General features: G+C 37.7%; 2 protein-coding genes and 1 long non-coding RNA gene across 6 annotated transcripts; 1 reads left to right on the plus strand and 2 right to left on the minus strand.

Moving 5' to 3' along the window:
- Nucleotides 1-56: 56 nt before the first annotated feature.
- On the minus strand, nucleotides 57-1,779 carry LOC136780168 (pyridoxine/pyridoxamine 5'-phosphate oxidase). The gene is made up of 5 exons (XM_066738344.1): nucleotides 1,522-1,779; nucleotides 1,364-1,463; nucleotides 1,222-1,296; nucleotides 944-1,146; nucleotides 57-378 (listed from the first exon to the last, which is right to left on the minus strand). Exons 1-5 carry the CDS (start codon nucleotides 1,602-1,604, stop codon nucleotides 249-251), a joined length of 591 nt encoding a protein of 196 aa, XP_066594441.1. The 5' UTR covers nucleotides 1,605-1,779; the 3' UTR covers nucleotides 57-248.
- Nucleotides 1,708-17,450, minus strand: LOC136780165 (atrial natriuretic peptide-converting enzyme). Its single transcript, XM_066738339.1, has 14 exons — nucleotides 17,314-17,450; nucleotides 11,815-11,998; nucleotides 8,060-8,273; nucleotides 7,285-7,656; nucleotides 4,905-5,137; nucleotides 4,550-4,756; nucleotides 4,143-4,356; nucleotides 3,864-4,009; nucleotides 3,620-3,791; nucleotides 3,245-3,495; nucleotides 3,038-3,156; nucleotides 2,029-2,974; nucleotides 1,804-1,895; nucleotides 1,708-1,746 (listed from the first exon to the last, which is right to left on the minus strand). Exons 1-12 carry the CDS (start codon nucleotides 17,359-17,361, stop codon nucleotides 2,801-2,803), a joined length of 2,334 nt encoding a protein of 777 aa, XP_066594436.1. The 5' UTR covers nucleotides 17,362-17,450; the 3' UTR covers nucleotides 1,708-1,746; nucleotides 1,804-1,895; nucleotides 2,029-2,800.
- On the plus strand, nucleotides 16,383-20,613 carry LOC136780169 (uncharacterized). Of its 4 annotated transcripts, none has more exons than XR_010823722.1 (6): nucleotides 16,383-17,046; nucleotides 17,423-17,545; nucleotides 17,642-18,210; nucleotides 18,530-18,581; nucleotides 18,645-18,894; nucleotides 19,001-20,613. It is a non-coding gene; the product is annotated as an uncharacterized lncRNA (long non-coding RNA). The 4 variants fall into 4 exon arrangements; XR_010823723.1 differs by having other exon boundaries at nucleotides 16,383-16,677; nucleotides 17,098-17,545; XR_010823720.1 differs by lacking the exon at nucleotides 16,383-17,046 and having other exon boundaries at nucleotides 17,428-17,545; nucleotides 17,642-17,827; nucleotides 17,902-18,210.
- Nucleotides 20,614-21,658: the final 1,045 nt, after the last annotated feature.

Raw genomic sequence — 21,658 nt, forward strand, 5'->3', positions numbered from 1 at the left:
TTACTGATGGTGAGGGACTCCATAACGCGGTTCTTAAATGCATCGAGGGACGCTATCAGGCCCGGACGCCCGGTCAGACGTCAGTGTATGTACATACTACGCTATAGTTACTCACCAAACTAGAAACTGCTATATTCAACATTTTATATACATAGAACATTTTTATATTAATAAATACCCAATAAACTAAGGTAAATGAATATAAATTTATTATAACATAATTTAAATTTTTTGTTCTGTTGAATATTTTAGGCACATACACGATTGTGCGTCCAGGAACTTTCTTTGCTCAGTCGTTTATAAACCATTCGATCGGCTATAAGATGATCTCGTGCGAAATAAAAATCCATCATCGTTGGCAACATTTTGTAACCGACACTGTAAAATATAATGAATATATTTCCCATGATGCTCAATTTTCCATGTAGGATTACTAAAGTTACGATATCAGCATATGTATTTTCGAAAAAATTGATAATCCTACATGGCAAATTGAGCAATTTAGGAATTGGTGAAAGAAACCTTTAGGATGACTCTCACCAGTCTCACCACAAGCCCGGCTTGAGGGCTAGCCGGGCTAAAGAGGTATGCATAATCTGGAATGGATCCCGGCCCAAGTTAAATTTTGCTTTAATCGACTAGTCAACTTAGGCTGCGCTCCGAGCAGTTCCGATAGTCACGCATATGCGCGTTTCAAGCACTAAATTTTTATGGTAAGCATAATGTAAACTATATATTCTGAGCGCTTTATGCACCACCCAGAATGCAGCTTTGATGAAACTTACTCTCAACTTTCACAATTAAATACAAATGCATAGCTTGTATGACGTGTAAAGTACGTATATAACTATTTATGTCTGACTGTACCGATATTTAGGCTAATTAGAAAACTCCCACTATAGCCGAGAAAACCGTACACTTCTGTTTCCCGCAGCATACTTACAAATGATCAGGCATTGCCAAGTTTATCTCTTTCTTATAAACTTTCTCCAAAGTTTCATCGTGTCGAGCTTTCAAGTCATTCCACTCGACTTGCTGTCCTTGGTAACATATCTTAGATCGTATTTTACAATACAATGGTTCCCTGTCATACAAAGGTTGATACTCATTTTTCTCTAATCGGACCATTTCACCTTCAATCCTTACCTATCAGAAATCATCGATAAAAAGAAACTTTTAACCAAGTGTAAATTGACCAATGAAATTAAGAGGTTTTTGTACCTGTTTAACGATTTTTTGCTGTTGATCATTTGAATAGGTCCACAAAAAGCACATTGCCGCATTTCGGTTGTTATCCTTTTTTAATTTAAGAATTAGAGGTATATAAAAATTACATAAGGTTTAGCGTTTTATTATAATTTACCATGTCATTAACTTTTCTGCTTCGATTATCGGTGACGATTACAAAGCCATCTTCATCAAGTTTTCTGAGAATTACACTTCTCGCACTGACTTTACAATCTCTAATAAAAAACAAAATTATAGATAATTGATTATTACTTTGCTTAAATCTTAACTAACTTTGAAACCGTAGCTAAACATAAAGACTCAGGCCCTGGATTGTACATTTTAAATTCTTCTTTCCATGTTCTGAAAAGGTCCATTGGGTCAACTGGAGCATTTTCAATGCAAGCTAATCCTGACGATTCAACTTCTTCGGACGCCTTAGAAAATTTTAACCTTCGTAAATATATTATTTTACAAAGACATTTAGCATTACCAATTATCACTGAAAATATTATATATCTAAAGGGAGCAGTGCAAAGAATTTAGTGCAAAACTTTTATCATTAATATTACTTACTAGATAAATTATTTAAATAAATTCCATTAAAGTAACCAAATAGCCCATGCAATTGAGTGCTTTTAGGTTTCAGCATGATTTTCTTGGTAACGCTATATATTAAGATACAAAATCAAGCTAGGCCGTAAAAAAGAATAGATTCTTATATACATTTATAACGTATGATGTACATGTAATATGTATTTTAATAAGAAAATTATAAGGTTTTTCATAGTTTACGCTTACCATTCTTTGGTTATAAGATGCCTTGTTGGGTTTCGAGTGGATTGGTCTTTAATGAGTGTTTTTGTCGGGAAGAGGTTATACGTTAAGAGCCGCCAACTGCTAAGCAGTGCAAAGACCCACTCTCGTCGATCTGCCTTTACTTAACGCAAGAATGGTAATACTACACTTGCAAGACATGTAAAGTATCTCCTAAATAAGAATAATACTATCGTCAATAAATGATATCAGTATCATATATATTTTTTCAGTATTACAAACTGATGTATGCAAAATTTGAATTTTTTATTATAATAACAAAATTTTTATTCATAATTACACTCTTAGAATTGAGGAATTCGAGGCAAAAAGGTTAAAGCCCCTCTAGGAGATAAGCAATCTTTATATAGACTGTGCACGTGTGTAGTCAGAGTATTCAAATCTCTGAATAAATAAATGTATATAATGGTAACAAAATGATACATAAATTAAGTTTTATCTAAATCTATATATAAAATATACTACACAATATTTAAAATAATAATAACAATAAAATAGTACTTATCATTGATAAAAAATGATACTTTTAGGTATCAGTATTTATCTACAATTAGATACAAAATATCAACAATTCGATCGCGATGGCGCCATATATTTTTACATGCGAATGGCAAACATACTTATGGTACTTGGGCGTAAATGGATCTCGATGATTTTAGTCTTGTAATTATCATCTCGGTCCTGGCTCATTTTCTCGCCCACTCTACGTGAATCAGATATTGTTCACCATGCATGATCAGCCAATCGTAGACTTGATCCATGCAATGTTGGATGCAATTTGATCGTATAATCTCGGCCTTTCGATTCCAGCCTTTGAACACGCAATTCTCCAGCTTCCAACGCCAACCAATGACCATCTCCTGTAATCTGGCTGAAGACAAAGCATTGGACTACCAGCTACTTCTTCCTCCTAAAAAGAAAATTACTCTATATGTTATAAGTTTTCCAGAAAATGTATTAATTTAGAACTTACACTACAATCATCCACGGAATATGCATTTTCCGTACAGATACTATTAACGGACGTGATGCTGATATTTGCACACCTTTCCATAGCACTAGGTCGCAGCTGAACTCTTTGCAATATGTCACCTATGATGATTAAAACAAAATTGATTAATAAAGCATGTGTGTTAACTGGTTTTTAGAAAACTAATAATAATTATTTAGTCATACGTACGATTTCTCGCCCAGCCAAGCGTAGTACAGTGAGATGCATTGGTTGGGGATGGATCTTGATTGGAAGGTAAGCAAACAGGCCTGACGAAATCGGAAAATGCACTCACGGGCGGATCAAGTTTTAGCAAAACTGTCGTGCTACCTTCAACGGGGGATTTGATCATGCCAACTATTCTTCGTTCCTGTTGCCATGGGGAGGTGCTCGATAGTCTAACTGTACCTAATCTTGCCGACCACTCTGCCTTTGGTTGACTATTTATTTCGAAGCATCAAAAAATAGTAAGATATGTAAAACATAAAATATGATAATAAAATACAAAGTATTAAATGTTACATTTCTATCATTTTTGCAATACTATGTATATTATAGATTTACCCTTGAAAACAAGAGGCTGTAGTGAGTAACCAGCTGTTAGCGACAAGCGTAGCATCACAAACATGAACATCTTCCTTGAAAAGCGCAACGTGCCAAGGCCAATCTCCAGGATCAGCCATTTTTCGCAAACCCTGAGTAGCTCCTTTTGATCTCAGTGGCTGTATTCCGCATTCTGAGAGAATGTAAGATATCAGAAAATAAATTGTATGATTGTTATCTTGTAATATTTTCAAGAAATACTTACCAAGATTCGAGCACTGTATATACATGACTTCTTTACTAGTACAAGGAGCCCTTACAAAGGTGATCTCAGAGGCTGATGGATCCTCCATGTGCACGTATTGAATGTCCTTCTCATTATCAATTCTCACTTCAACTGACTTTACACCTCTGTATAAAAAAAAAGAAAAATATGATATCTCGTTTCATGTAACCATATTGCTTCAAGCAGAAATAAAAATAAGGGCTTAATCAAGCTAAGTTGCAATTTAATCTTAAACAAGCTTTTCCAAATGAAACTTACGTATAAGTTAATAAGTTGCACAGTGAGGTTGCTGCGGTTTGAAGAACAGTTTCCATCTCTTTACCTGACAATGTTGCATTAAGATTCTCTGTGCAAAGTTTGCCAATGGTTCCTTTTTCATTGAAAACTACAAAGCCTTCACCGCTATATTTAGCCGCGTGAGGAGTGCTCCACGGTTGGGATTTTAATGACCGTACGCTTTCTGCGAGAGACACTGAAAAGTAATTGAATCGAACGTTAATTTTAAATGTTATTCAATTATCTTAAGAATTCTTTGATGCATTATTGCATATATTTTTAATTCCTGCGACTACACGAAAGTACAGTTACTTTTTTTGGACAGCTTTTGGTTCTTGACAGTTCTTAGCTTGGCAATTGTTAATTAAGGAGAATTATCGTTGACTCACAGCAGTCCTTTTCATCGCTTCCGTTTGGGCAATCGGCTTTTCCGTCGCACCGTTTATTTTGTGGAATGCAAACTCTGCCTACCCCACAATGCATTTGGTCTTCTTTACAATAGGCACAACTCTTCTCATCCGACAGATCCGGACAGTCGATTATACCGTCGCAAATTCTCGGGGACAAAGCCTTCTCCTGAAGTGTTTGTACGCAACCTGCAATTAAAGAAATTCAAGTTTTAAAAGTGTGAAATGTTTTATATAAATTATACGAATACAACGAATAAATTTGATTAAAACCAATTAAGTTGATTAAGAGGAAACAAAAGCAGCGTTTCTTATTTTTAAGATTCTAATAAATTACCTGGTTTTGGTCTACATCCACCACGATCAGCATATTCTGGGAAATTGGAGCAGTCTAGCAATCGTTTTATACGATCTGAAAGTCGATTTCCGCAGCCTGTCCAGAACTCTCTGCAGAAGCTGCGGCAGGGTAGCTGGGAAATATCCTCGGGCTCACCGGATAAGCACGCTGGTTGCAAAACTTGACAAACAAAGTCATAAGCCAGCCTGTAGCACTCCGCATCAACCAGTTCCCTGTACGAGAGTACCATTAATCATTTTTCTTAATCATACTCTATTACTACAAAATAAAGTAAACCAACGCAGAGCGAATAATTACATTTTTCCAGAACAGTTTTGAACTCATCAGTCATAATTTAACGATTCGTGCAATTTTGATGGCGTTACAAAAAGGAAGAAAACTGATGTAAGGGCCATTCCACGTCAAAACAGACAGATTTCGGAGTACAACACCGATTTTTTTCTTAAAAATATGTGTTAATATATAAGAAAATACAAGACTTTTGGCGCTAGTTTGAGTCAAAAATCTTTTTTCGTTTCGGAGATACGAGCTGTCAAAGTTTGCAGTTTTACCGTTTTTGGTAAAAACACGTAATCTTTAAAAATTTATATCTCCTAAACGAATAAAGATAGAAGACTCTGGCTGGAACGAGTGTACTCAGAAAGAATCATACTTTATTAGAAAAATATAAAAAAAGACAGTTTGTTTTAATTGGTTAAAACTATTAACAATTAAAATAAACATTTGAATTAACAAATGTGTTGTCATGCTCTGACAATTATAAAAAAATATCAGGAATGTTCCTTGGAATGTCCTCTACAAAGAAAAAAATTAAAACGCGTATACTCTCTTGGTGTTCATAGTAAAAAAAATTATTTTATCACGACGCGCACGGCCAGAAGCGTCGTTCGAGCGGCGTAAACCGGTGAAGCGCATGCGTAACTGAGCGCGACTAGTCTCTACATGTCGGAATCCATCAATCTATGAATAATGCGAGTTAATAACATGTTTTAATTGTTTGTTTATGTTTTTATAACTATTATAAATTAACAATATATTTATTATTATTCTGCTTTATAAGCAGTCGTTATTTATTTACAAAATAATTAGCAATAAGACATTTGAACATGGCATTGAATATACAAATTATATACTAATTTATATTTACATATTTTATTAAATTATGGCAGAAGAAAATATTATGAATATGAAATTTCTGTACTGAAAATATTTAACAAACTTTAACAATTGTATAATTATCTGATTGAGGAAAAGCTTTAGTTTGTAATTGTGTCTTTGAATCTATCGTTAAAAATGCACGATAATTTCTAGTTCCTTTAACTATTTTTACTTTTCAAAAAAATCTCGTTTAAATTATTTTAATGCTTATTAAAACACTTCGTACGAGATTTTTTTGAAAAGTGAAAATAGTTAAAGTAACTTGAAATTATCGTGCATTTTTAACGATAGATTCAAAGACACAATTACAAACTAAAGCTTTTCCTCGATCAGATAATTAATACAATTGTTAAAGTTTGTTAAATATTTTCAGTACAGAAATTTCATATTCATAATATTTTCTTCTGCCATAATTTAATAAAATATGTAAATATAAATTAGTATATAATTTGTATATTCAATGCCATGTTCAAATGTCTTATTGCTAATTATTTTGTAAATAGATAACGACTGCTTATAAAGCAGAATAATAATAAATATATTGTTAATTTATAATAGTTATAAAAACATAAACAAACAATTAAAACATGTTATTAACTCGCATTATTCATAGATTGATGGATTCCGACATGTAGAGACTAGTCGCGCTCAGTTACGCATGCGCTTCACCGGTTTACGCCGCTCGAACGACGCTTCTGGCCGAGCGCGTCGTGATAAAATATTTTTTTTCACTATGAACACCAAGAGAGTATACGCGTTTTAATTTTTTTCTTTGTAGAGGACATTCCAAGGAACACTCCTGATATTTTTTTATAATTGTCAGAGCATGACAACACATTTGTTAATTCAAATGTTTATTTTAATTGTTAATAGTTTTAACCAATTAAAACAAACTGTCTTTTTTTATATTTTTCTAATAAAGTATGATTCTTTCTGAGTACACTCGTTCCAGCCAGAGTCTTCTATCTTTATTCGTTTAGGAGATATAAATTTTTAAAGATTACGTGTTTTTACCAAAAACAGTAAAACTGCAAACTTTGACAGCTCGTATCTCCGAAACGAAAAAAGATTTTTGACTCAAACTAGCGCCAAAAGTCTTGTATTTTCTTATATATTAACACATATTTTTAAGAAAAAAATCGGTGTTGTACTCCGAAATCTGTCTGTTTTGACGTGGAATGGCCCGTAACTATAAATGTACCTGAAGGTAATGACGTCTTCCTCGACATCTTGAAGAGAGCTGTGTCCAAGCAGATTGGGATAGGAAGTAGCGTTATACGTTAAATGTGTGCAATACGGCAGCTCTACCTTGGTACATCTTCGCGGTGGCGAGGCTGTGGTGCTCGGCGGTGACGTCGAGGCGGTTGTTTGATGGCTCACCTGGGCATTCAAGGCCGTTAATCTCTCCTGAATCTCCAAACTTTGCGGGTCTATCGTCAAACTGTTCAAGTATCTTCGCGTCGAGGGGTCGATCTCTTGCGAGAGAATATCCACTATATCGGTGACCGTAATCGTCTGGAATCTGGGGTCGAATCTCACGTCGAAATGCACCACCAGGTCACGACCTTCAACCCTGAAATTTCAATGGAAACAAAAGCCAGTAATAAAAGGTTGTGGAACCAAGAAGAAAAGTAACTATGATTACGAATTGTGTGCGCTCGAACCGAAGAACGAGCGTTGGGATAAAAATAAGAGGAGGTCGGTGAAGAGTCCGATGGAAATAACACGTTAAATCACGGATATTTGAATACAGACGGTGAAGAAATAGAAAATAACGTCTTAAAGTCGACGAAGAAATAGCGAGAGAAAAATGTGGAAAAAAGTTTTGATAAACAAAATTCGTTCATTGACTTGATTGACTTAACAAAGTAATTGCTATAATTATGATTGTGGTTAAGGCGCGAGGTGGATAAAATGATAGCGTGCAATTAGGTGAAAGCGAGAGTGTTTCAGATGCAATTGGATGTTTTCCTCACCCATCCAAGGCAAGAAGTTCGGCAGTGAGAAAGGAGTGTTTCAGCCAACTTCGACGAAACGTCAGATTTAGCCGATCTCGATATTCCCGAGCTCTGATTCTGAAAGCCTCCGTCGATGGGTCAGCAAGGTCCTGCGTGAAGGTGTCTCCTTTTGTCACCCTGAAGGTTCCCAGAAAAATTTGGTCACTCGGTGGATCTGACGTTAGAAACGTGTCTGAAAATATGAAATGAACAATTAATATAAAGCAAAATGTGTATATTTATAGAAAATAATAAAAAGTCTCAAATATACTAGAAATTTCTGTGATAGAAGTTTTTCATCAAGATATTTGCTCTCGTGGTTAATCATAAAAAGTGTTCGAGCACACGAGAGTACGAGAAACAGAGTAAATTGCACACAGATGCCTTGCAGCAATCTTTTGCTCCGATATACCTTTCACCAGGTCTTGCTCGGGATTTTCCTTCCGTGCAAAGACTTTTTGATTTCTGATATGGCAATGAACAATCTCGATAGCTCCTCCTATGTTTCAGCTACCGCAAACACTACTAGAATTCTCAGGACTCGCGGTTTGAAAATTGTGACACGCTAGAAACCTATCTAACTATTTTTTCATTGTGTATATATATATATACATATAGTACACTTTTACATTTATCAAAGCGCTGTATACTTCGACAATGTCGAGCATAAATTATTTTTACTGCCCTATTATCTACACACCGTTATGTGCCACACTTCTGACTTTTATCAGAATACTTCACCGATAGTTTTTCTAACTAGGTCCTGAATACAATTTCTAAACAATTCCTCGACAATTGTTCTATTCGGGCTTTGGCGATAAGTGTTTTTCTACATTGTAAACAAATTTCAGAAAGGAGAACTTTGATCGATTCTCCACACAGTGCGTCTTTAATTCATTTTAGTACCTAAGCCTGTAGAAGAGGGACAGGAGGGGCAGGAGGGTCTCAAGGACACTATCCCCACTTGGAGGCTGAATCCCTGAACGGTTATAGGAGGACCAAAGTCCCGATAACTCGGTCAGACCGTTACACCAGGTGGAAGCCGATGGACCGAACGCCTCGTGCAGCCCAACGAGCTATCATTATCCTCATCCGATAGACTCAAACCGGATATTTGTTGCATTTGCATAACCAATTCCAGCTACGGCTCACTCAAGATTTTATTTAATACCTCTTATCGATCGATCGAACATGGAGATTACTCCCTTAACAATCCATCTTATTCTTCCTAATTCCACGAGAGCGATTCTGAAATTAATAATAAAGAATTAAGAAGAAGAAAAACTTGAAGAATTCAGTTAAGAAACTTTTAAAGAGAAAATTTGCTTTTCCTTACGATACATGGTATATTGACATAGTTGAGTGTAATTCGACATATGCTCTTTGGCGTTATTATAAAGGTTAACGTGTTTTGGTATGGTTTTTGTGGTCTCTGGTATTTTACGAGAGCGTTTAGAAGTAACATTTGCTAAACGACCAGGAGGATGCATGACAAATGTGAAAGGATCCGTCGGTTGGAGTGTTGGTGATTGTAGTTGCTCCAATACATTAGCATAGATTTACACGGATGGGAGAGGAGAATGAAGAGTAGGAAGAAGAAGAAGAAGAAGGTGATGCGGCCAGAGCGCATTGAGGTCTTTCAGCACGTAAACATAACGGTCTGACCGAGTTACCGACTCCTCCAACAAGTCCCACTCGTTCTTTTCATCAAAACCTTTTTACATTTGCACGCCTCTGTCTTACCTAAACTCACGGTCGAAATCTTTGTTAAATTATAACGGCAACTCTCAAATCTCGCATCACATCTTGTAACTTTACAGAAAAATTTTGAGAGACCTATGAAAAATACTTAAAATTAGGTAATTAATTTTTAAATAAATAAAAGAACTCGAAAGGAAATTATTTAAGACAAAAGAAATATATCGTAAGCGAGAAACTATATATCGATTATCTCTCTCCAGTTTTCTCACCTTCCCTTTCCTCTGATGGACAGAAGTCGTTTGAGTCTCCTGCACAAGCAATGACCCAGCCTCAAATGTCACACGTAAACGACATTCAAATCCGCGCATAAAATGGCAAAAGCTCTACGAAATCTTCGTAAACTTACATAAGCATTTTATGATAACTATTACGCAAGTTTATTATGCAAATTATACTTTTAGCATCATCAGGGTCTGCGGTGAAGACTTTTCTTACCGAGGGCGATGGCAAATTATGGGAATCATGAAATGTAATCAACATTCAACAACACTTTCCTTTTATTAGAGAAATATTTCACGTAAAAAGCTTGAAAATTAGAATTCCCTCAGCAAAGTTCAGTCACGACGTAAAAACACGAGTAGAGAATTGACAAAAAAGAAAACATGGACAAAGCATCGAGCAAGGAATCTTCTTTGTGTCGTTCAAGAGGGGCCAAACTTCTGAGAAGGTCCATGGATTTCTCGAAGCCTACGTAAACACAACTCCCTGGAATATTTAAATGTATACAAAGCCTGAAATCTGGATAGAATTTTATTTCGCGTTATAGCGTACACAATTGTGAATTATAGTTTCCATCGAAAGTGGAATAATATGGACAATTTGAATGATCAAAGTTGCTCGAGTTCCGCGATGAAAATGGCGGGACTCTTAGGATAGGCAGCATAGGACGGAAAATTACAGTTTTCGGGATTGGCAGCTTTCTCCGGTGGGGATTTTAGCGAGGTGAGCGAGATTGCTCGTCGGTTAACCGGCAATCGGCGGTGCAGGAAGGCATGAAATTACTTTGATATACCGTGGGCGTCGAGCGAGACGGATTCGTTCATGGCTTAGCCTCCCGCGAACAGCGAAACGACGGACGTTTCTCTTTGTTCCAACGAACAACGCCTACACGGTGTCCTTCACCTTCAAAAACCTCCCCGTTTCCGAGATAAACATTCCACCACTATTCATCGTGCGTTATCGCCCCAAGATTGGTCCTAACTTGCCTCCCTCCCCCCCCCCCCCCCTCGCCCGATGTTGACGGTTATAACGAATCAGAAACGACCCACTCAACGTGATTTGATATTCCATTAGCGCCGAGTTTTTCAAGTCCCATAACGATCGACATTCATAACGAAACTAAATCAACCGTTGAGACTCGTGGAGAATCGAAGAGACGTACGTTGTTTGCAAATAATCAGATAAAACGACTCGATAATTGCCCGTGGTCCCTCGAGTTATCATTGGATAATTAGAGACCCCGTAATTTACGTCGAGTCCCGTTAATCCTACGAATATAATTTCCAAGTTGCCATTCAGAGCCCGTACCGTAAATCCTCCGTTCAGGACTATTTTCTACGAATCGATCGAGCGATTAATAAATCGTTGAGGCATAAAATCTCACCAAGAAAACATCGAGGATGACTTCGTGGTAAAGTGGAACGCGAAGCGTTGGAAAAAAATCTCGACCTTTCACGACTGCTGGAAAAAAAAGTTTTATTGTCCGGTGAGCGTTTATAACTATAATTGAGAGAAAAGTCCGGATGTCGGGCGAACCAGGTTCTCGGCTACGAAAAATTCTAGTGCCGACGGTTCGGTTGAGAAACCGAGGTATTTCCTTCGCCTAATTGACGCAGGATTTCCAGTAAAAAAATTTCAGACGTCGGACGTACTTAAAAATGGCGCTTTGACTACTTCGACCTGGACTTTGAGCAAACGATTACTGGTTTTATAGAGTAAAATATTTCAGTTAATAATCCCTCGTGAATACTTACAGCCAAGATATATGGAGAGTCCGGAGAACAGGAGAAAGAGAAGAAAAGCTGCAAGCACGCAGCAGCCACATCGATACTGGCCACCCAGCTTCCTAGTGAATCGGATGTCGCTGTCCGAGGACAAAATCGAGCTGGGTGTTCCCGCGCGACTGAATCTTCTCGTACTTACTGTACTCACTGAGATCTGCATGGAGAAACCAATAAGACATTGTTAATAAATATCGTGAGGCAACACATTTCCAAATAGACTCTTTTTACGCGAGAACCTGTTCTTAAAGACTAATAATAATATTCTTAACTTTTAAACATGGCTACCACATCTTACTTAATGAAATACCTCCAATCCGGTTCATTGACTCATGATAATTTTAATAGAAATTGCCTTTCGTTTATTTAGATATATTTGATAGCTTTTCGAAAGGCAGTTAGAAGGGTTTTACGTAACAATGATAATATACGATGTCTTGTTTGATGGATTTCAAAGGTTATCTGGTTGACGTTTTGCGAAATGACCGTGGTTTTGGATAGAGGTCTCCATTTGTTTTGTATGCAAAAACTGGCAGTGACGCGTGGAGGCTTAACGTGTGTAAGCGTCCGTGTAATCGTCTCTAGAAAAGCACGTGTACATTCTCCACCCACACCGATGCTCCCGAGGCATGTATACAACGTGCATATATGCTGACACAATACGAAAGTGAACAGACCTACGCCCTCCTGTTCAAATGTTACGCTTGGCTCACGCTCACTGAGAATTGCTGTCGCGCTTTTGCAGATCGCGCTAAAACTTCTCTCAATCCGTTATTTTGCCTAATGTCAACGCCTCGTCGAGCATTCATTCGAATTGCTTCAATTTTTAAGTACTTCTGTAGCTCAATTTTTTTTCCATACACATTTTTGACTAATGTACTTATTTACGTAGATCCATTCGTACTTTTAATACAAATGCTTGCACAGGATACAAACAGCATAATTATATACCATTATTATAAAATGCAATTATCTAGTGGAGTAATAAAAAAACATTTACTCGGAAAGATTCGAATCTTTCAATAGGCTGCAGTAGCTACTGGTGGCGTTTCACTGAAACTGACCGGTAATCGAGATCAAGTTTCATTAGGTAAATTACGCAAGTCGATTTGGCCACGGAAGGACTTTAATCGAACAATAGCACATTACGAAAGTCGAATGAAAGTTCGAGCATGGAGTCGTTGCTCGCTTGTAACCTAATTCGATGATAGTCTTTGTCCTGGGATTTCCACGAATGTACCTAAAATACAGTAGGAGTGTCATTTGAATAACACGGAGATTTAAGACCGTGGATGATCGAGAGAATTTTTAGTAAAAGAATTCTTACCATCGTTACACTGGCTGTGACTTTCTTTTCGAGCTCCAAAGTTTACTACACTAATAATTTTATGTACTGAAAGGGTACACAGACCTTTGACGAAATTGAAAAAAAACTGCATAGAATTGTAAAGAAAGTTTTTGTTTAGTATTGTCTCTGGTTCCATCGTTCTTCAACAGAAACAATTGAGCTATTCGTTAAATGGTTAAAAATCGACTGTCTCGGGAAAGCATTGTCAGTTTCTCAATAAAGTGTCGAATAATGTCTCACGATTCATATAATGCATGAGTTTCCCTCCGAACTCTGTTAAAATAAGACTCGTCGTATCATGCGAGTAAATAAACAACGCTCTTTGTTTTCTTGCTCGATTCTGCTCGCTTGTATTTTTATTACTTTAACGTATCTTTTCTTCGTTCTTGTCGCTCTTTTGAATCACAAACACAATCAGCTCGAAAGGTCGAGCAGAGTTGAGTTGTATCATCCAAGGTACAAGTTGAATTTGCCCTGATGAGATTCCGAGGCAACAATGGATTGGTAAACATCAGTTTTCAAGCGATCATAAACGACTACATTAAAAGTCAAATGGCTGTAGCGAGTGAACGAACGAATCAGATTCTTCCTTCTCCATTGTCTCACTTATTGCTTTCTTAAACTGGCAACGAATCATCGATAAATTCAATTGAGAATTCGAGTCAAATCGTGAGATAATTCATTTTACGATATATACATCGAAAAAGGAAATCACACTGAACTTACTTCTTGGTTGAAACTTTCACGAAAGTTTCACGGTGAAAAGCACATTTCTAGGCTGCGGCGGCTGCGCATCTACTTTTCATAACCTTCAAGCCGGCCGGCTGAAGAAGAGTCTACTTGACAAACCGTGTCGCCATTTTGGCTGACATTGAATTCTACTTTCCAATTTGCTTATTCCGCGCAAGCGCGCTTTTCTTCATGGCAAATTAAAGGCGTCCTTGTAGTGCCTTGTAGCAATAACCTTTCTTTCTTCCTTTACCATCTATATTTCCTTCTTCCGCGCCAATGCAATTCTCATTCACGAGTCCTCGAGTTTTTAAACAATTTCTTGCGCTATTTACCTACGGAATTCACTCGTTAAAAAGGAAACATATATTTTTAAACAATATAATAAAAGTCTAAATTCCGCTAAATTCCGTTACGTAACTGTAAGCATCGCTAAAGAACGGATTCATTTGACTTGAATCGCCGAGAATACATTAGAATAGCTAAAAGTAAACTGGATACCTTATGCTCGAGATACCTCCATAAGCAGCACTTATTTAGCAAACGGAGATGGAACTATAAGGAACTCTTTGAGAGCTCTAATCACCCGGAAATCCATAAGAGCGGATGAAACGCCGTTTTGAATATATCTCAAAGAAGTTCATTCCAACAATCGTTTCGCAACAATATTAAAATGGCTACGATAAGTTGAGGCGAAACAAATTTATGATAACCTGTATTAGCTATTCAATATGGCGGCTTTAGTACCGGTACAGACCGATAAGCAGATTTAATTACGCGATTACATCCAATTGATTTAAAGGTATGACTATTAAAATCGAGTCAATTCAGTTGGGTGATTCTTGGTTTATGTCGGGCAGAAGGTGTAAGGCCGAGTTGACGTTTTGGGACTTCCGAGCGTCAGCAGATTCGTGAAGGAAAACGTCAAACGTGAAAAGAAATGGTGTCAACGACCCGCATAAAGAATCTACCATTGGGTCCCATTGACTCACGCGGTCCCTCGTGACTTTCTTGACCGTTATTACCGTTATTCCAAAGGCGCCAGGTTACCTATCCAAAAGAGTAGCAATCTGGAAACGAGTTCTAACCTCAAATTAAACCCGGACTCTTTTAAAACGTTGAAATTCATCAAACACCTTCCACCACACATATCTCTCATTACACACTTCCGTTTCTATCCACATTATTAAAACAAATCTCGACCATAAAAGTTTTCCTGCATTCTTTTTGCAAATGTTTCGGTTCACCGATCGCCAATGACAGTCGAAGACTACTAGAGCAAAATGACTTATTGTTGGCCGGTGGGTAAACGCTCTTTTAAACGTTTCCCGTAACATGCTACAGACGTGGTGTTACATAATTATTGCACAATACGCGTTACGTCTGACTTTTCTCACGATTAACCATATGAGCAAACCGATCGGACTTTAATAAAACCGATCCAGTAGCCCGCAATTATATTTGCACGGTCGTTCATCGAGAAATTCCATCGGACTCGAAGAAATAATTCAGTCTCCCATTATACTGAATAGGAAATACACCATTAAAATTAATAGTTACTTATTAATAAGCGATAAAGCACACCGATGCGTCGGGAATAAACCGAGTGAAAATGGATCGGAATCGTGCGATGAAAGAAAAGTACGAGAGAAGAGCATGAATATTTATGACGAAGATTGTGGGTTATATGATTCAGGGGAGTTCCATAACCTGATTGCACATAACACGGAAGTATGGAGATCGATTATCCGCGATCTGGTTGGCGTTCTTTTTTCTGGACGGGACGGGATTGGTTATGGGAGGTGGCAAAGCGCGCGAAGCGCTAGAGAAATTAGAGTCCTTTGCTATTATATATACACTATATACAGGCTTGCACACACGGAAGTCTTGGGGGAGATGATCGATTATCCACGATCTGGACCGCAGTGAAGGGAGCTCTGCGTTGCGAGAGTAGAATTCGATGCGGGAGATGTGTCGCCGCTGCGAAATTGTCCGCGAGTTCTTTTCGCGTATAGTTGAGCGTTCGTTCTATGAACGGCGTAACGGGATCCGCAACATAGCCCGCCTAACCTAACGCATCGCCACTGATGTATCTAGATCACTTCCCTGTTCACTCAGCCGTGACTGAACTGCGTTGGAAATAGTTGGAATTTCTTCAACTATCTTCCAGACAATAACAAACTCGTCATCCAGAAAGTTCCTTTATACCGATTAGGCTAATCCTTGAATATGGTAAGTTCGAGGAGTCACAGCGGTCACAATCACGCGGAAATGCATCGTATGACTTCCGCTGTCAAAACTGTCGCGGTTTCTTACGGTAAATCGCGATGGCTGAAGTGAGCAGTAAGTGAAATTAAGATCTCTCTTTCGGTGCTCCATTGTTGGAGAGCAAAATCTGAACAGGAAGTCTTGCGGGAAATTAGAGATAGAAGAGTGCATTGTCCTCTCTATCTCATCGAGCATAAAATTTAACCAATCCTGCCACTTTGTTAAAAACTATTTTAGAAAACAGCTCGTTTCGGTCGAATTTATCTACTTGTGTCATCGAGCTACAGATGGCGCTCGATTACATTTTCTAACCTACAAAAATAATTCTCGAGCAGTATCCTAACCTAACTTTTCTAGAGAGAAAGGAGTTAATGTGATTGTGAGATAACGCGTTGCGAGCGACTGCATAAGGATAATCAGTTTTGCAACATTAAATTCACTTTATAATCATGCAGAATAACAGTTAACGTCACTGATACGTATAATGGAAGGTTTGTGTTTTAAAAAACGTTTTTTTCCTCAGGAGTAGAAGCATTTTTTGGGTATGGCTGCCGGCACCCTTGGCTAACCTCCATTTCCATTTGCCTCCATGCACGGAGTGATATTACAGATAATCTTAAGCCTTAATAGGATCGGTGGCTCTGGTGAAAGTCGAGCGAGCATCGATAGTCGCTTTAAAGTACGAATTATCGCATGCCACACGACAAGCTCTGCAAAATTTACCTCGAGTTAAACACGCTCAATACATTTTAAAACCAAATCAATGAAATTCAAAAACAAAATGTCGAAAAATATTAAAAATGGATTCTTACGCCTCTCAAACAGTTTTCTCTCCGTCGAGCCAGTTTTTCGATCGAATGGTAAGACAGCTCTTTGTTTGAACGCAGCTCTAATGTTTTTTTTTCTTTTAGTGAAAATAGAGCATTGTTACTCGTGGGATCGATTTAATTTGAAGCAAAGCAGATTTCGTCACGGCCTCCCTCGCAATGTTCGGAATTTTAGTTCCAATAAACAATGGGATTCCGCGACGATTTCCATTTTGCGAGTCTCTCGCACGATGGGTCCCAATTAAGGATGGCGCAGGGTGCAGGGAAGAATTCGAGAGAAAGTGTAGAAAATGTGCTCACCTTCGAGTCCCACGATGTCTTCCGTTTCTGCTCCATCGAAACGGTCATCTTCTTCGAAACACGAAACTCGCACCTCCTTTTACACCTGTTTGGCTTTTTATTATTTCAGACTTTCAAGAACTAAAGCCCATGTTTACCACTCCCGCACTTGTTCTAGCCGACCACACTGCACTCGATCATCATTGTTCACGATCTTTCTGCATACTGAAGAGTACGCGTTCTTAGAAGACTGGTGATTTTTTTATTTCAGTATACCTCTTTAATTATGGAAGATTTCGCAAAATATTTTTTCTGACGCACCTCTTCCTAAGCCTTCGTCTTCTTTCAGGATTGAGGCGTGGGAGGTTACTTGCAGCCTGCTAACAGAAGAGAATAATTTAATGTAGGATTGAACACAGTCATCTAACTGAGAATACTCTATGCAGAAAACAAGTTTGACTGCATTAAAACGTAGTATAGAATTTCTCGGTTTTTCGACCACAACCGACTTCAGAGTCTCGAGAAATATAAAGAGGTTGATGATAAAATTTATAGAAATAAATTGGGAGAATGAAAGTGTTTAGCTGGCAATCTTTAAATGTCATGCAGGATGCTGTTCGGTGGAAGAGACATTTTTAATTATATAGATTTGGATCTTTATCGGAGACTTCCGGTTCTACGATAGTGCACGTTATAGTACCGGAAGGGACAAAGGAGCTACGAGAAGGAGACAACGACTCGGCAGGTGCACGCAATCACACCTGCTACTGCCCAGTTTCATGCTTGAGAAACCCAGACAGAGATGCGCTAAGTAACGCGATATCCGGAAATTAAAGTGTAATCCAAATCTCTCCCGCTTTATCACTTGTCTAACCTCAAATTTATCCCGTTCATCCAGCATAAAATGTAATCTAGAAGGTGAATCTAAATCAAGATAAATTATATATGACTTTTCTTTCCAAGAATTTAAGGACCCAATTAAGTTTTAACTTTCTTCAAAAAAACGAGCTATAAAGTTTCTACAAAAAACGAGATTAAGTAAATTTCGCGTTTATTAATATAAGTCAAGTTCTTTCTCTCGTTAACCCCCCTGTATTTACGCCAGCTAATTTTAAATGGGAAAATGAATTTATTTATGAATAGAAAGGCTAGGTTAATTTTGCAAAATTTATTACGAGTTATTAGCGAAGATAGTGATTTTCAAGGAGGGAATAAAATTAAGTTTAAATTTCGTTAGATCTATAAAAATTCCACGCTTTGTTTATTATGACGCCGTATCCTTGAAGGAGGTAGGCCAAGTAACTCGTTGGACTGGTTTTATCCGAGAGTTTATTTTTATTAATACTTTTCAGAGCCCTCCGAAGTATTCGTTGTCAACGAGCATGGACGACTAATGGCAGGAAAATGGAGACAAGAGGAAACGAAGATTTTTAATGAGGAATTTCTAAAAGCACGAAGAATCTGGAGCAGTCTTATCGAGAATCCTATTAAAAAGCGTTCACACAGCGTGAAAAGTACAGTCCTCTTGATGACGCTTTTCTGTAATTTCCGCATTTCTATGTATATCCCATTTTAATATTCATTCTTTCATAATTTTCGTTGGTAAGTGATACAAAAGCTTTATAAAATCAATCTTCAATGTTTTCCTAAGAATACATCGACCAAATATTTTCAGTTTCACTAATATCGTTTTTTATCATTCTAAAAGGCTTTACAGAAAAAGAACGAGTCAAAGCAAACCTTGGAAGATCGAAGATAAGACAAGAGTAAAGCGACTAAAATGTCTGAAAAAATACTGATGACAAAGTTCCAGCGTCACAAGGGAGAACAATCGAAGTTCAACAGGTGTTTTAGTGTGTCCTTCGAGATGGGTGCAGCAGTTTCCTGCACGAAGTCGAAGATCGTGCCGGGTTAGGGCGATACCATCTGCACGATCCAACTAAATTTCAAAGCATTGAAGAGTAATACAAGTTAAAGACTACTGAGATCATTTTAAGACCAAACTTTTCTTTGGAAGCTTTTCGCGATTAATGGAGAAACAGAAGAGGAAGTTAAAGTTGAGGTGGAACTGGAAAAAGGTTCATCTAAAGTTTTTGAACAATTTCTAGGACTCGTCGAGTGAAATTAAATTAGTCGGACAGTTTCTCCTTGACTGTTTGAAACTTGAAGAGAGGAGGTCAAGAGAATGGAGTTCTCCATACACTTTCACGTCACTATGAACCTCCCTCGATGGTTCTCGCCATCCTCCACTTACTACTTCTGGAGTAAGGATAGATTATAAAAAAAATCCCTTGCAAATAATTCCAACTGCTTTTTTTCGATGATAATAAATACATCTACTAATTAAAGAGCGATAAAGGAAACTAGACAATGGGATAAAAAAGGATACTCTATTAAACGAAGGTTAGAAAAATAAAGGTTTTGGATTAAATTACAAATATCGACCAATAACGTAGAAAGGAAGAGGAAATTTGTGCATGAACAGCGGAAAAATTAAATTCGATATCTAATGACCAGTTTCTGCACTATTTAATAGGATGAGACGTTCAAGTTTAATTTCTACCGCTAAATGACTTTCTCATAATTATTGGCTGTTTACCGGTTGGCATTATTAGAGTGTAGGTCACGATTTGGGATTGAATTACGAAGTCGTGCAGGATTAAACAAGAGGTTTCGGTAATTAAAATAAACCTTTGTCTCAGTTTCCATTTTTGCATAGATAGTCAACATTCCTCTTAAATATCTCCAGCCTCGATCGTTCCTAGAAAGCGCGATTTCCACAGCAAACTTGAACGACAATGAAGGATGCGTAATTGAATTTGCGACTGTAGTAAAAAGGCTCAGTGCTTTCTGGGACAAGTACAGATTTAATTTACGCGATACTCTGCAACCGCATTCGACGAGTAATAATTTTCCGATCGATTTCAGTAATTAGCGTGGATAAATTCCAGCATCGGTATTAATTTCTGGAGCAAGAACACACAACGTTTAATTGGCGTGCGAGAAGTTTAATGAAGCCGACAAGCGGTAATTCTCATCAGGGTCTTTCTACGGAGAATCGAAGAAGGCTCCGCGGAGGTAATTTATTTTCAGTCGTTGAAATCGGGTAAGACGTGAAATTATGCTGGGTGGATGGCAAATACACTTTCACGCTCTTACCGGTTCTTCGAGTTGCACGCGAAGAAATCGCAGGTGCTCCCGTGTTGGGATGCAAAATTAATCACCGAGGACATTAAAGGTCATCGCTGTTATTTTAGGGAGGCCTTCTCATGATTTCATTGAAAGTACAGTTTCTTATTAACGGATAAAGAATCTAAACTGCGCTGCTAATTTACTCTGGAACGGCAAATTCAATCTTCCAAGTTTTCCCATTCCCATTAGGCTTCACTGCGATTCTCACAATTTTTACAGTTAATACCATAAGTATAATTCAATAAAATATGACCAAAGTCTTGCAAACAATTGCTGTTAATGTAATTTTATATTTACTCTGAAAAATTGTTTAAAAGCATTTACCTTTTGTCTTTGGAAAGTTCTTCTGACAGCTGTCTTTTCTCACATATTACAATAACACTAGAAGCACAAATTTCAAAACACGAGAGTTTAACTGTTTTATAACGCGCATGCACCAAACAAAGTTTATGTTGAATGAATTGCACTGTGGAAGGTTAACAGGATTAACTTGTTCCTCCTCAGAGTAATTTGGAGGTCGTCGGAGGACAGTAATGTTTACACGTGTTTGGAAGAATAGAAGAGGCCGTAGGACACCTCAAGGTGAACCTCTGCCTTCGTCTCGTGTTGAGGCATAACCGTTAGCACAAAATTACGAACCTTTCTCGTGAACAGCGCACGGACGAATGTGAGCCAACGCGGTGCCGAGCCGGCCGATTAATGACCTGCCGAACGCCACTTTTACCCCCTCCCTCCCCCTGTGAAAGCAGCCACAGTTCTATGAAAGCCGTAAACCGCACAAACTTCACAAAATTCTTAAACAATAAACACCTTCGACTCTAATAAATATCTCGCTATAATATTACACAATAGCTAATATACTATAATTTTATTCCTCTATTAAATTTCATTACTATTTTTTTTAATCTAGAATTACATTGAGAGTACAATTTAATGTCTTTACCCAAATTAAATTTTTAGAATCTTGAAACTATAAAGTTTTATACGATTGTGCGTCGCGGCTGAGATTCAACCGGTAAGGTCTTAACGGTCATAAGTTCAGATCCCAAGAAAGGCTCTGTCACCGCGCAAAACAGCAGCACACGTACATTCCCCAGACGATTTTCACGTTCATTTCAAAATCACGACGAGCTAGTAACGGGATTCGCAAAACCACGACGTTTTTTTTTTATCA

Source organism: Prorops nasuta, unplaced genomic scaffold (assembly GCF_024137725.1).
Source record: "Prorops nasuta isolate Cenicafe-Biocafe unplaced genomic scaffold, Cenicafe_Pnas_1.2 PNAS00018, whole genome shotgun sequence".
Taxonomy (NCBI): domain Eukaryota; kingdom Metazoa; phylum Arthropoda; class Insecta; order Hymenoptera; family Bethylidae; genus Prorops; species Prorops nasuta.